This window comes from Triturus cristatus, chromosome 9 (assembly GCF_964204655.1).
Source record: "Triturus cristatus chromosome 9, aTriCri1.1, whole genome shotgun sequence".
NCBI lineage: Eukaryota > Metazoa > Chordata > Amphibia > Caudata > Salamandridae > Triturus > Triturus cristatus.
Window position 1 is genome coordinate 941,945,026 of NC_140592.1, and position 13,803 is coordinate 941,958,828.

Here is a 13,803-nt window from a genome sequence, read left to right on the forward strand (position 1 = left end):
ATCCGTTCCAAAAACGACTCTACACCGTAAAAATTATGAAAATATCTCTCTTTATCTTTTTCTCTTAGTTGCTGATTGGAAAAATAAATAAGTCAATCACAATATACAAATTTTAAATAGTGCAGGTCAAATAAATACTGTCTAAAGATTCAATAAATAGGGATGATCATAAATACAAGGGACATAAATATAAGTGCAGGGAATACAGGCAATTAAATATTCTGAGGCAATAAATACTGTACCAATAAATATTGTGCACCAACAAGTCCTGTGGACCAATAAATATAGTAAAGCAATAAATAGGTAAAACACAATAAATACAGTGCCCCCAATAAATAATTAAAAGTATACAGCAACACTCATGTAATCAGATCACTTTTCAATTCCTAAGGGCTGATTTGGCCCAGGCACAGCTTGTAGGGTTGTGGAAGGCTTGAGGGGGGCTACTCCCTGGCTGGGACAAGGCTGAGGCCTAAACTGAGGTAGATCAAGGGGGGAATACCAGTGCCCTGGCTCTCTCTCTCCACACAACCTCTCTAGGTTAGTCCCAGTTCACCCCTGGCACAGTCAGGTTGGTTTCAGCACCTCCCTAGCCCCTTAGAGTAGTCTCTCAGGTCTCCACAGGGCCTTAGGCGCCCTCTACTCCACTTACTGCCCTTTTTCTGATGCTCCGACGCCGCTGGAGTCGTGTCGATGCCGTGAGGCGGTTCCGGTTCGATCTCGGCGGCCTCGGCACAATGTCAGTTCTTTGACGACGCCGGTAGGCGGTTCCGGTCCGATGTCGGCGGCCTCGGTTCGATCTCGACCTCCGATTCGACGGCGTCGGGCAGTCTCTACTCGATGTCGACTTCGGGCGGCTCCGGTCCGATGGCGCTCTCGGCTTCGATGACGTCAGCCGGCCTGGCCTCGATGTCGACTTCCGGCGACTCCGGGGTGCGATCCTCACCCCCGACCTCCGGTGCTCCTCCTCTCAGGTTCCGGGCGACTCCGGAGTGCGATCCTCACTCCCGACCTCCGGTACACTTCACCTCGGTCTCCGACGACTCCGGAGGGCGGACTTCACTCCTCCGATGACGCCGCTCACTCGACCTCGGTTAACTTCCTCCTCGACCTTTGGTATTCCTCACGACCTCCGTCGGCGCCCTCTCACGACCTCAGGCGGCTCCGGGTACGACGTCTGCTTCTTCAGTCAGCGCCGCTTCTCCACCTCGGGCTCCAGGTCTTAGGCTACTCGACGCCGGACTCCAGGGAAACCAGTTTCCAGGTCAGGATCTTGCTGCTTTCTGCTTCTAAGGCCTGTTCCTGCTGTCCAGGTCCTTAGGATGAGTTTTTCTGGCTTCTTCCCACACAGGGCTACAGGCTGGGATCCATCAGTAGGGACTAGTATCAAGGGTGGGTTTATGGACCCCACTCCAGGCACAAGTTTCCACCCCTGCTGCTTCACTCCTTCCTCCTTCACTGTTGTGCTGCTCTCCCTTCACCAGTCAGGTGCCAACTGCCAGCTCCAACTGCCAACACTCTGTCTTAACCTCCCAACATTCTAAACCGCCTCCAACTGTCACAGAGTTCTGGAATGTTCTGGAAGGCGCTGGTAGGTTCCAGTGGATGCTGGTGATGTCACAGGTGGCCACCATTTTGTGCTCCAGGCCCTCAGACAGAAGTTTCAGGGTTAGCTAAAATGGCTCCCTGAATCTGTAGCAACACGAAAAAGTCTGGTGGTTCCCAAAAAGGAAAAATTCAAACAGGGTTTGAGGCAAAAGTGGGACAAAATAAATAATGATGAGGAGGGACCACCCAAAGGGCTGACAGGTCTAACAGGGACGTGTGGCCACTGAGAGGCCCAAGGACTTGGCCATAGTCTATGAGTACTTAAAGCACTCCAGGACCATGCCTGCCTTGTCTCAGAAGAAACAGGTCCCATCAAAGGACATGTCCATGAGAGAGGCCTGGCATCCCCTGAAAAGCCAGAAGTCCTCAACCAGGCGTGGTGTCGAACAGCCACTGTCGATAAAATCGCTCTGCGCAGTGAGTCGGTCATGTCTAGACCACAACGAATGGCGAACTCTGCAGCATCTCTCCCGTGTGATACTACACGGGAGAGGATGGCCCGGGCCTCCTCCAGGACTTGTGGCAGCACTTGCACAACCATTTCCCACAAAGTATGGGAATAACGGCCCAATAAGCATGTGATGTTGACCGACCACAGTGCAAGGCTGGCGGAAGAAAGTATTTTCTTACACCAACTATCCAGCTTTTTGGATTCCCTATCTGGGGGGGGTGCGGATGGGAACATGTCTTGGGAGGTAAAGGCCTGGACCACTAAGCTCTCAGGGGTACGGTGGTTCGTAAGGAAATCTGGGTCACCTGGCGCAGGGAGATGGCAGCAGGCAATTGTCCTATTCACAGAAGCCCCTGTGCTGGGCTTGGACCAGGTTCCTAGTAGAACGTCAGTTAAGGCCTCATCAAAGGGCAGCAGTGGTTCCGAGGTGAAGACACCAGGCTGCAGGACCTCTGTCAAGATATTCATCTTGACTACCACGGAAGAGAGCTGAAGGCCCAGGACCTCAGCTGCCATTCACACCACCATAGCATATGATTTTCCCTCCTCCATAGCAACGGTAGGGGAAGAAAGCATCCAGAATCTGGAGAGGTATCCAGTCCGCTGGCCTCACCCAATTCCTCATACCAGTCCATTTCTTGATAAGGCTCGTCTTGTAAAGGGTCCAGCGACCCCTCCCAATCTTCCTCCATTCCTAGCCCTTCAGAATAGGGCTGAGGAAGTGGCCTAAAACCTAGGGGTTCTGATCCAGCTCATCAGGGATAGGAATGGGCTGGAGTCGGTAGCACCGGAGTCTCGGTGTCGGGACCGGCGCAGAGGAAGGTCGCTGGATCCATGGGGGGTCATTGGTGCCGGGGCTGGAGCCTACTCACAGCCTCCGGGGCCGTCCAAATATGAAGACATGGCATTATAAAATTCCTTGAGCTGGCATAGGTCGCTACGGATTGCAATTAACCCTTTCACAAGGAATACAACTGCACACATGGTAGTTCCCTTCAGTGCCAATGTTTTTTGTTTTTACTTTTTTATTTCATTAGTGTTGCATTTGCCTTTAGAGCCTGATGAGATAGCATAACACTTTCTACCAGAGCAAAAGGCACATTCCAAATTGATCTCTTAGTGTCTCCTGCCAATGCTGTTGTAAATTCCTGTGGCCTTTGTTTATCTCACTGCTGCTTTTTCACACCATTTCAGCAGATCACATGACTGTAAGCTCACTAAAGTACTCGATCTTTGTAACTATCCTTTCTTCTTCCTTTTCTTGTTGCTTCATCCTTTCATTCGCTCCTCTTTCTTTCATTCTTTCCTCTTTCTTTCCTTTTTTGTCTTCCTTTTTCTTTTTTATTCTTTTCTTTCTTTTTTCCTTATTTCTATCCTTCTTTCTTTCCTTCTTCCCTTATTCTTTCTTATTTCATTTGCTCTTTTTTTTCATTTGCTCTTTCTTTTTTTAATTTCCTTTCCGTTCCCTGTCCTCCTTTTGTTCTTCTTTCAGCCTATACCAGACCGATTGAAGTCTGTGTTAGCCAAGACCTTTTCATTTTACTAAAATTATTTGGATAACATTGTTACCTACAGGCCAGTCTTTGTCAATTAGTAGCATTTAGTCTGCCATTCACATTTTTCTTTCACCTACTCGAGCATGCATCATGGGGCAATGTGTCAGCTCACTTCAGCTATTCGCTGACTTCACTAAGAGTTGTTCGTGCATCAAGTGGTCATTTCATCTATGTCAGAACATTGAACTACTTATCCAAAAATAAGGGAACACATGAAAAACAACGAAAGGATGGCACCTCAATTTGTATTTATCGGGAGGACATTCCTAATCGTTTTTCAATCACTAAGAGTTCCGGCTTACTTTCCTTCCACGAGGAGCACATTAACACACAACATAGTTCCCTCCAGAGCCAGGGAGTACTATGGCACTGTGTGCTTTTTTAAGATAAAAAAAATCATGGTTTTCTTAGATTGATGACGGACTGACAACTACCTGAACAATAACATTTTACAAAAAGCATGACAAAACAAGCATTGCTAAAGTCTGGAAGCCAACGCCAGACCAGTTGCTTTGGTAATGCTTGTTTTGGATACTGCATTCTCACCTGTCTCTCAGGGTCTTCACAATCTTCCTCCTTTTGTCCTTTGGTTGTATCAGGTCGCCAAGGTATCCAGTGCCGGGTTTCCCGAGAGCACTCAGTAGCAAGCCAAATCCGCCATCTGGGAAGTGTCTTGTCTTTAATTTCTGAATCGTTGTCAACCTCTTCTTCATCCTCTTCAACTTAAAAAAAAGAAATGTACCTTTAAAAATGAGATCAGCCACACAACATAACAAAGTAGCACACAACAACCACACACCTCCCTATTTGCACTAAAGCCTTTCCAAATTCATGCTATGGGATATATCCTGTGACAAGCAGTGTTCCTAGACCAGCTGGTGGAAAAGTCACAAAGACCTGTAAGGAAGGGTCAATGGAAGCATAGGTGCAAAGAAATCAAGGAGAAGAATGGGAAGGCTTCTATGATCATATGAGGCATTAACCTCCTTTGTCATATATTACCCTAATGTCCTTTGGCAGATTGTTTACCTTTAGTGGGATCTCTCTAGTAGAGTGGTGTATAACATGCGTCATTCAGGTCCAGAGAAATCCTCTATTTTCAGGATAACCAGATAAATTGTACAATATATGTAATCGAAACTAATTTACTTTCTGAAAGTCTGGCATCGATCTTGCCCACCTAGGCCTAAGTTTGCTAACCATTCTCCAATGGAAGTAAGGAGTTCTGAACTTGCTTGAACATTCTTATTTTACAGGTGACCCAGGCCTTCCCCGAGTCATTCAAAAATAACACAAAATGCGCATTATAAGCATTTTCAATCAAATTAATGTTTTAGTCATTGAAGGGCTTTCTTCCCGCCATCAGTCTCAAGAACCTACTAGGGACTCCATTCCCAAAGAAGAGTAGAATGGAACCGAAGAACCTGGTGAACTATAATCGCATATCTAACCTGGCATGTCCTTGTTTGGGTAATGCAAAAACATGCTACCACTCTACTATGCTGATAGAGACTGATGATGATGAAAAAGTCACCAGTGTAAAGCACAAATGATAATTTGAAGGAAATCACCTATCCGGTGGTAAATATGGATGAATAAGGTCATAAGGAGGGATATCACCAACATATTTCTCATGCTACTGTCATAGATTACTACCAGCTTTTTGCTGGTGGTAATTATGACATAATTATCAAGCTGTGGCACAGTAATATCCATGCAGATGAAGAGTCAGTACAACAGTAAAAAAAAATGCTACATAATGCAGTACATTTCTACTGATCTGCTACAATAACGCAACCAAGTAAATAAAAGGGCCAAGAGAGTTAGAGACCCATGCGAGAGCATTCACTAAGCATGCAAATCCATCCTTGAAGAAAATTGGAAAGCTAAAACTAGTGCCGAGGGTTAACATTTTAAGTTACCATTGAGCATTTCAGAAAATAAAGTCCACTGTGGCTTAAGAGCCACTCTCTTTTTCTTTGGTACTTTATTCTCCTCCATGTACACTCAGGCAGTGAAAAAGCCTTTCACGCTGTGACATTACCAATTAAGGAAAGTAGCACTACATGAATCAGAATTACTGATACATCAATTTTAAAAATGGCTGTTCAGTAAATGTAGTTAGTGCTGATGAATGTGAACGAAAGTAGTTACCGTGGTTTTGGACTACGACCCAGCCCCCTTTCTCCTTCTGGCGCATCCAAGAGTTCCAGCTTTTTGCTCCTTTCTCACCAAATCGTGGCTCACCACTATCCCAAAATGGCTCGAAGAACTCTACCTGGAGCAGAAGATGGAAAAGGGGAAAAAAAAATAATTGTCCAGTGTAAGAAACTACGTTTTTGACTGAGGGGGTGAAAAACTCTCCTCAAGCAACAACCACAATCCTTGTCAAGGTGAACCACAATAGTCACTAATTTAACCTGCACTTAACCTTCTAGTAGCTAGACACAAAAGCAGTCAGACTTAACCTACAGGTACTGTGTTAAGTATTTATGCATTACACAAACACTAATAACGTGAAAACAGAACATAAGAGATATCCCACACCAATTTAGAATAATAGAGTAAAATGTATTTAATGAAATGAGACCGTAATGACAAAAATCCAATCAGTACAGTACAGCCTGATATATGCAATTTAAAAGGTTTAAGGAAAAATAACATCAGGAAGTAGAAAGCGCTCACTGTGGGCATCTGATCGTGCTAGACCGGGTACAAAGTCACATGCTCAGGCGGACTGTGAAGGATTGTCGGTCAGATAGAGGGACCACGTGAGTCCCGTTGAAAAAGTTACCTACTGAAAGTTTGGCACACAGAGTTCAAAACGTTAGGATTTCACATGATGGACTCAATTGATTCCAGCAAATGGTCAAGGATCTGGGAGGCACCACTTGGGGATCAAGAACTCAATCCAGCAAAGGTTGACAGGGCTCAGGCAAGTCCAGTTGCAGGACCAAACTACAAAGAGGTTTCACTTTCTTGTTTTTTTGTAAATGATCAGCTGCCCATAGCACAAAGAATACATACAATGAATTACATAAACATATACATGGCGTACACTGAAATGATCCAAGTGTTGACACACAAAACCTGAGGCAATGAAAAAACATATAATATCTAATGTCCAAAGATTCAAGTTCAGGATATCCTTACATCTTCATTTCATATCACAGGATAGCTGACGTAGGACATAAAACAATGTCATCGACATTTAAACCCTATGATCATGTACTAGTAACTATGCATCATACTGGGTCTTCCTCAGGAGTAAAAAGGTAACAAACCAGAGGACAGCCTTCAAACGATGTAGTCAGGAACGCACAACTGTGCTGTCAAATATATTTCATGACACCAAGGGCCCCAGCCGGGGTTCACTCGGTATAAAAAGGGGTGTGCATCCATCGATAAATCTTCTCATTTGTTTGACTTTAAGCAATGACTTCCCACAATTGGATTCGCATTGGTTTGAAATGGATTCCTTAAATCGGAGCAGTTGGATATATGACGGCCCACTGGACCATTTGGAGTCCCTCAGGTTAGCCTGGGATGAAGGGTGCAGGTCTACTCTTCCTTCTCTTAAGGAAGGGGAGGGCTCAAGCAGACGGGTAGGCCTCTGAAGAACAAGGAAGACCTCAAGCAGCAAAGCAGTCCCTCGGGGAACAAGTCAGGCCTCAAGCAACAGGGCAGTACTATGGTAGCAGAAAGATTGTTCATTGAAGAACAAGGCAGGTCTCAAGCAGCAGGGCAGCCCTCTGGGTAACAAGTCTGGCCTCCAGCAGCAGAGCAGTCCTCTGGGGAATTTGCAAATCCTTCTTCTGCAGTATCCACAGGTCCAGGAGTGTACTGAGGAGTGGTTCGGAGTGTCCTATTTTTATCCCTGATGCTAGCTTTGAAGTGGAAGAAACTTCTACAGTTTTCCCCCTACAGAGGATTCTGGAATTTCTCCCTCCCTGCCTAGGCTCCAAGGGGTGTTGGGTGATAAAAGGCTAGTGTGAAGTTCTTTGTGAGTGTGTTGAGGCAAGTCCTTTAAAATGTAAGTTGGGTAGGGAACAGCTCTGCCCCCCCACACATCCTAAAAGAATGGCACATCCTGTCAACACTTAAGTCACCATTGTCTCACTGTTTGGTAGGAATAACAACCTCCGACTGCCAAGCTAATCACAGTCATGCGACCCAGGCTGAAGGCACCAAATGGTCAGGACAAGAAAATGACAACTTTCTAAAAGCAGAAATTTCAAAATTGTGACTTAATGGAGGCGCCCTCTTCCCCCAAAAGATCTTTCCACAATCACTCCCAGGCTTCTAGGAATGAGCTGCCTTTAAAATCTCAGATAGGGTCAGTAATTTTCAAGAAGATAGCTAGGTTCCTGACCAAAGAGGCACTAATCATGATGGTGACGGTCTTGATCACATCTCGCCTGGATTATGCTAACTCCCTTTACTTGGGTACTCCAAAAGCCCTAGTGAGTAGACTGCAGATTATACATGTTAGAAAACCCCGGGCAACCGGGTTTAGCAGTCACCCGGTGTTTCCCAACACACAAGGGGTATCTTGGCTCGAGCGGTCGGGGGTCAGGCACCGTGTTAAGCGTACGTCACACCCTCACAATAACCATGCGTGCATCCGTTCCAAAAACGACACTACACCGTAAAAATTTATGAAAATATATCTGTGTTTATCTTGTTTTCTCTTAGTTGCAGGTTAAATAAATAATAACACACTTACAGTACACAAAGCTTCTTCTGTAAAAAGGGTAGGTCAAATAAATAAGCTCAGATCCTAAATAATCAATGAATAAATAGATGTGCATAAAATACATAGGCAAATAAATACTGTGAGGGAATAAATACTGTGAGACAATAAATACTGTGAGACAATAAATACTGTGAGACAATAAATACTGTGAGACAATAAATAGGATAAATACAAAGAATACAATACTCTCAATAAATATGAGCCATCAGTACACTTTCAAATCAGGTCACATTTGTGAGGTACTATGGGTTGATTTGGCCCAATCACAGCTTGTGGTTATGTGGATGGCCTGAGGGTGTCTCACCTAGCTTGGATAAGGCTGAGGCTAAAACTGAGGTAGATCAAGGGTAATCTAGGAATCTGGCTCTCCCAAACTACACAACCCCTCACACAGGTCACTGTATCAGTCTCAGTCCACCCCTGGCACTCCCAGGCTGGTCCTAACACCTCTCTAGCCCCTAGGATGGTCTCTTAGGGCTCCACAGGGCCTTAGGCGCCCTCTATTCCACTTACTGCCCTCTTTATGAACTTCCGACTCCGCCGGAGTCGTGTCGACGCCGTGAGGCGGTTCCGGTTCGATGTCGCTAGCCGGCCTCGGCTCGATGTCAGTTCTTGTCGACGCTGTGAGGCGGTTCCGGATCGATGTCAGTTCCTGTCGACGCCGTGAGGTGGTTCCGGATCGATGTCGGCGGGCGGCCTCGGCTCGATGTCGCTGGGCAGCCTCGATTCGATGTCGGTCTCCGGCGTCACAGGGACACGATCTCCCTACTTCCGGGTGTCTCCGGAGTGCGACCTCCACTCCCGACCTCCGGTGCTCTTCCCTTCAGGTTCCGGCGACTCCGGAGTGCGATCTCCACTCCCGACCTCCGGTGCTCCTTTCCTCAGGTTCCGGCGACTCCGGAGTGCGATCTCCACTCCCGACCTCCGGTACGATTCACCTCGGTCTCCGGCGACTCCGGAGGGCGGACTTCACTCCCCCGTCGACGCCGCACACTCGACCTCAGGTGACTTCCTCCTCGACCTCTGGTGTCTCCACGACCTCCGTCGGCACCCTCTCTCGACCTCTGGCGGCTCCGGGTACGACGTCTGCTTTCCAGTCAGCGCCGCTTCTTCACCTCCGGCCCCAGGTCTCTAGGCTTCTCGGCGTCGGACTCCAGGAAGATACCAATGGACAGGTCAGGAACTTGCTGTTCTTTACTTTCAAGGCCTGTTCCGGCTGTTCAGGTCCTTGAGTTGGTTCTTCTTGACTTTATCCCACACAGGGCTCCAGGCTGGGCTCAGTCAGTAGGGACTAGTATCAAGGGTGGGTTTCTGGACCCCACTCCAGGCACAAGTTTCCACCCCTGCTGCCTCACTCCCTCCTCCTTCAGTGTTGTGCTGCTCTCTCTTCACCAGTCAGGTGCCAACTGCCTACTCCAACTGCCAACTCCGAGCTGGCTTCCCAACATTCTAAACCTGCCTCACACTGTCACAGGGTTCTAGAATGTTCTGGAAGGTACTAGTAGGTTCCAGTGATGTCACAGGTGACAATGGGTGGCCACCATTTTGTGTTTCAGGCCCTCAGACAGAAGTTCCAGGGGTAGGGAAAATGGCTCCCTGACCCTGCATCAACACTAAAAAATCTGGTGGTTCCCAAAAAGGAAAAATACTAACAGGGTTTGAGGCAAAAGTGGGACAAAATAAATAATGATGAGGAGCTGACAGGTCTAACACGTGTCCCCCCCAGCTGAAAGCGGGGAGAGCTACGGTCGGTCTGAACTAGGAAGTGCGTGCCAAACAGGTATGGCCGCAGCTTCTTCAGAGCCCATACCACTGCAAAGGCTTCACGCTCTATTGCACTCCACTTCTGTTCCCTGGGAAGTAGTCTCCGGGATAGGAAGACCACGGGTTGATCCAGACCCTCTTCATTGAGTTGCGATAACACTGCCCCAATGCCATGTTCCGATGCATCCGTCTGGACAATGAACTCCTTGGAAAATTCTGGGGCCTGTAGGACCGGGGCCTCGCACATGGCTTGCTTCAGTTTTAAAAAGGCCTGCTGGCAAGCCTCCGTCCAGACTACCCGTCGAGGTTGTTTCTTGGACGTAAGCTCCGTGAGGGGGGCCACAATGGTACCGTATCCCTTCACGAAGCGGCGGTAATATCCGGTGAGGCCCAGAAAAGCTCGGACCTCAGTCTGAGTCTTGGGGGGTTCCCAGGCCATGATGGCCTCGATCTTCGCCTGGAGGGGTTGCACCGCTCCCCTACCCACCAAGTGTCCAAGGTACACTACCGACCCCTGCCCGATCTGGCACTTGCTGGCCTTGATCGTTAAACCAGCTTGTCTCAGGGCCTGGAGAACAGCTTGCAGGTGACGCAAGTGATCCTCCCAGCTGTTACTGAAGACGGCTATGTCATCCAGATAAGCAGCAGAGAAACTCTCCATTCCAGTGAGGATCTGGTTCACCAGACGCTGAAACGTGGCAGGTGCGTTCTTGAGCCCAAAGGGCATCACACAGAACTGGTAGTGGCCTTTGGGCGTGGAGAAGGCTGACCTTTCCCTAGCTCCGTCAGTCAGAGAGATCTGCCAGTACCCAGAAGTAAGGTCAAAGGTACTGGGCAGCTCCCAGCCGGTCAATCAATTCATCCGCCCTTGGGATCGGATGAGCATCAGTCTTGGTTACTGAGTTCAGTCCCCGGTAGTCCACACAGAACCTCAGTTCCGGTTGGGCACCCGGTGGTGCGGCTTTTGGTACTAGCACCACCGGACTGGACCAGGGGCTGCTGGAAGGTTCGATCACTCCTAGCTCCAGCATCTTAGTGACTTCACTGTGAATGCTGGCCTTCACCTTGTCTGACATCCGGTAGATCTTGGACTTCACAGGTGGGCTGTCTCCTGTGTCCACATCATGGACGCACAGGTGAGTCCTACCCGGAACAAGGGAGAACAACGAAGAGTACTGCCCCAGGACCTGGCGGCAGTCCTCCTGCTGTTCAGGAGTTAGAGATGGGGAGAGAATCACTCCCTCCACCGACCCATCCTTCTCTTGAGACGCAAACAAATCGGGGAGAGGCTCGCTTTCCACGTCCTCTGCTCCGTCAGTCACCATCATCAAAATGACTTCGGGCCTATCGTGGTGGGGTTTGAGGCGGTTGGCATGCAGCACCCGTAGGGGCTGACGAGGGGTCTTAAGATCCACCAAGTAGGTAGCCTTACCCTTCTTCTCCAATACCTCAAAGGGTCCTGACCAGCGATCCTGGAGGGCGCTAAGCTCTCCTGGTTCGATCACCCACACCTTCTGGCCAGGCTCCAATTCCACCGGGTGAGCGTTGTGGTCATACCACGCCTTCATTACTGCTTGGCTGGCCTCCAAGTTGTCAGAAGCTTGCTTCCACAACTTAGCCATTTGGCTTCGGAAGGCCAGCATGTAGCTCACCACGTCCTGGGGAAGCTTTCTGGGAGTTCTTTCCCATCCGTCTCTCACCAGGCTGAGAGGTCCACGCACAGGGTGCCCATACAAAAGCTCGAAGGGGCTGAAGCCCACTCCCTTCTGTGGCACTTCCCTGTAGGAAAACAATAGACAGGGTAGGAGGACGTCCCATTTCCTCCGCAGGCTTTCAGGCAGACTTCTGATCATGCCTTTCAAGGTCTTATTGAACCTCTCCACCAGACCATTGGTCTGGGGGTGGTAAGGAGTGGTGAACCGGTAGGTCACTCCACACTCCTTCCACATCGCCCGCATATATGCTGACATGAAGTTGGTCCCCCTGTCGGACACAACTTCCTTGGGAAAACCCACTCGGGTAAAGATTCCCATCAGGGCCCTAGCCACAACAGGTGCAGTAATGGTCCTCAGAGGTATAGCCTCTGGGTACCGTGTGGCATGATCCACCAGAACCAGGATAAACCTGTGACCAGCTGTAGTAGGCGGATCTAACGGACCCACAATGTCGATGCCCACCCTTTCAAAGGGGGTGCTAACGACAGGAAGTGGTTCCAGGGGAGCTTTCAGCTTCACCCCTGTTTTCCCACTGGCTTGACAAGACACACACGTCCGGCAGTAGGTGTCGGACGACACTTTCATCTGAGGCCAATAAAAGTGTGGGACAAGACGGGCAAAGGTCTTGTCTTGCCCCAGGTGTCCTGCCAAGGGGATCTCATGAGCCAACTCCAGAAGGAAGGCTCGGTAACGTTGAGGGACAACCAAAGCCCGTGACGATCCGTGCATGGGTGCCTTGGGTTCACTGTAGAGGAGGCCATCCACCCAGTAAATATTATAGTTCCCCTCAACGTTCCCTGCTGCCTGGGCTTCGGCCTGTCGCCTCAGTCCCTCAAGGGTAGGGCACTCCTTCTGGCCCTTGCAGAATTCCTCCCTGGTCGGCCCTCCCTCCACGTGCCACTCGGCCGGGATGGGTGGGTTCTCCAGTTTGGTAACATCCCACTCCGCGGACTCCTGGTCCACCACCTCCGGTGGCCTATCCGTCACACGGGGCGCAGATGCCGAGGCAGGCTCCTCCTGTCCTCGGTTCTTCCCTTGATTGGCAGCCGGCGGTGCCTTTGTTTCAGGCTCCCGCCTAAGCAAACTCCCTCTCCGGGTAGTCGCAGACCTGGTGCTGACACAGGCCCAGTCAGGTGTACCCAGCATCTCAGCATGAGTCCGGTATTCCACCTCCTTCCAAGCATTATGTTCCATGTCATTCCCCAGCAGACAATCGACTGGCACGGCAGGGCTTACGGCAACTCGAAGTGAACCTGCAACCCCCTCCCATTCAAAGGGAACCTCGGCCACCGGATAGTGGCTGGTTCTGCCGTCAGCCATCGCGGCTGGGTGGAGTACATCGGGAATTACCTGCTCTGGAAACACCAGCTGGCTACGTACCATAGTCATACTGGCTCCTGTGTCTCTCAGAGCCTCCCCTCTTTGGCCGTTGATGGTGACCCACTGCCCATACTTTACGGTATTTGCGGGCACCTGGATCTTAGGAACCATCTCCCGTTCTCCCAGGGACACTAAAGTGACACCCGCCCACTCCCTTCCCTTAGTTAAGGGCATCTCCTCCCCGAGCACTACACTAGCTACTCCGGGGGCCTTTCCTCCAATGGGAGGGGGTGGTCTTTTCGGGCACTTCGCATCTCCCTTATAGTGTCCGACGCCACCGCACTCGAAGCAATGGACAACCCTTGGCTGCTGACTCTGGCCAGGATTAGGGTTTCTGGGTGGGTTAGCCCTAGGGGTGAATCCTGTTCCCTTTCCTTGGAAGTTATTTTGGGGGCCTTTAGAGAACTCCTTTTTCTTTTCCCCTCCCTCTTTCTTCTGGGGGGCGCCCTGTCCGGCCTTTTGAGTATCCCCTCCAGTCCCCCTTGTGGACACCCGGGTACTAGCCCAAATGTCCACCTCCTCAGCAAGCTTCCGGGGATTGGTCAGCTTGCTATCCACCAGGTGTTGACGCAG

At 49.4% G+C, this 13,803-nt stretch overlaps 1 protein-coding gene across 1 annotated transcript in view; it reads right to left on the reverse strand.

Annotated features, from left to right (window-relative positions):
* The window catches only part of NRDE2 (NRDE-2, necessary for RNA interference, domain containing), a 205,004-nt gene that overhangs the window by 78,996 nt on the left and 112,205 nt on the right, over positions 1–13,803 (reverse strand). Inside the window, exons 8-9 of the mRNA XM_085626525.1 lie at positions 5,770–5,893; positions 4,162–4,337 (exon numbers count right to left, since the gene is read on the reverse strand). Coding sequence (XP_085482651.1) covers positions 4,162–4,337; positions 5,770–5,893 — 300 coding nt within the window. The remainder of the gene's footprint in view (positions 1–4,161; positions 4,338–5,769; positions 5,894–13,803) is intronic.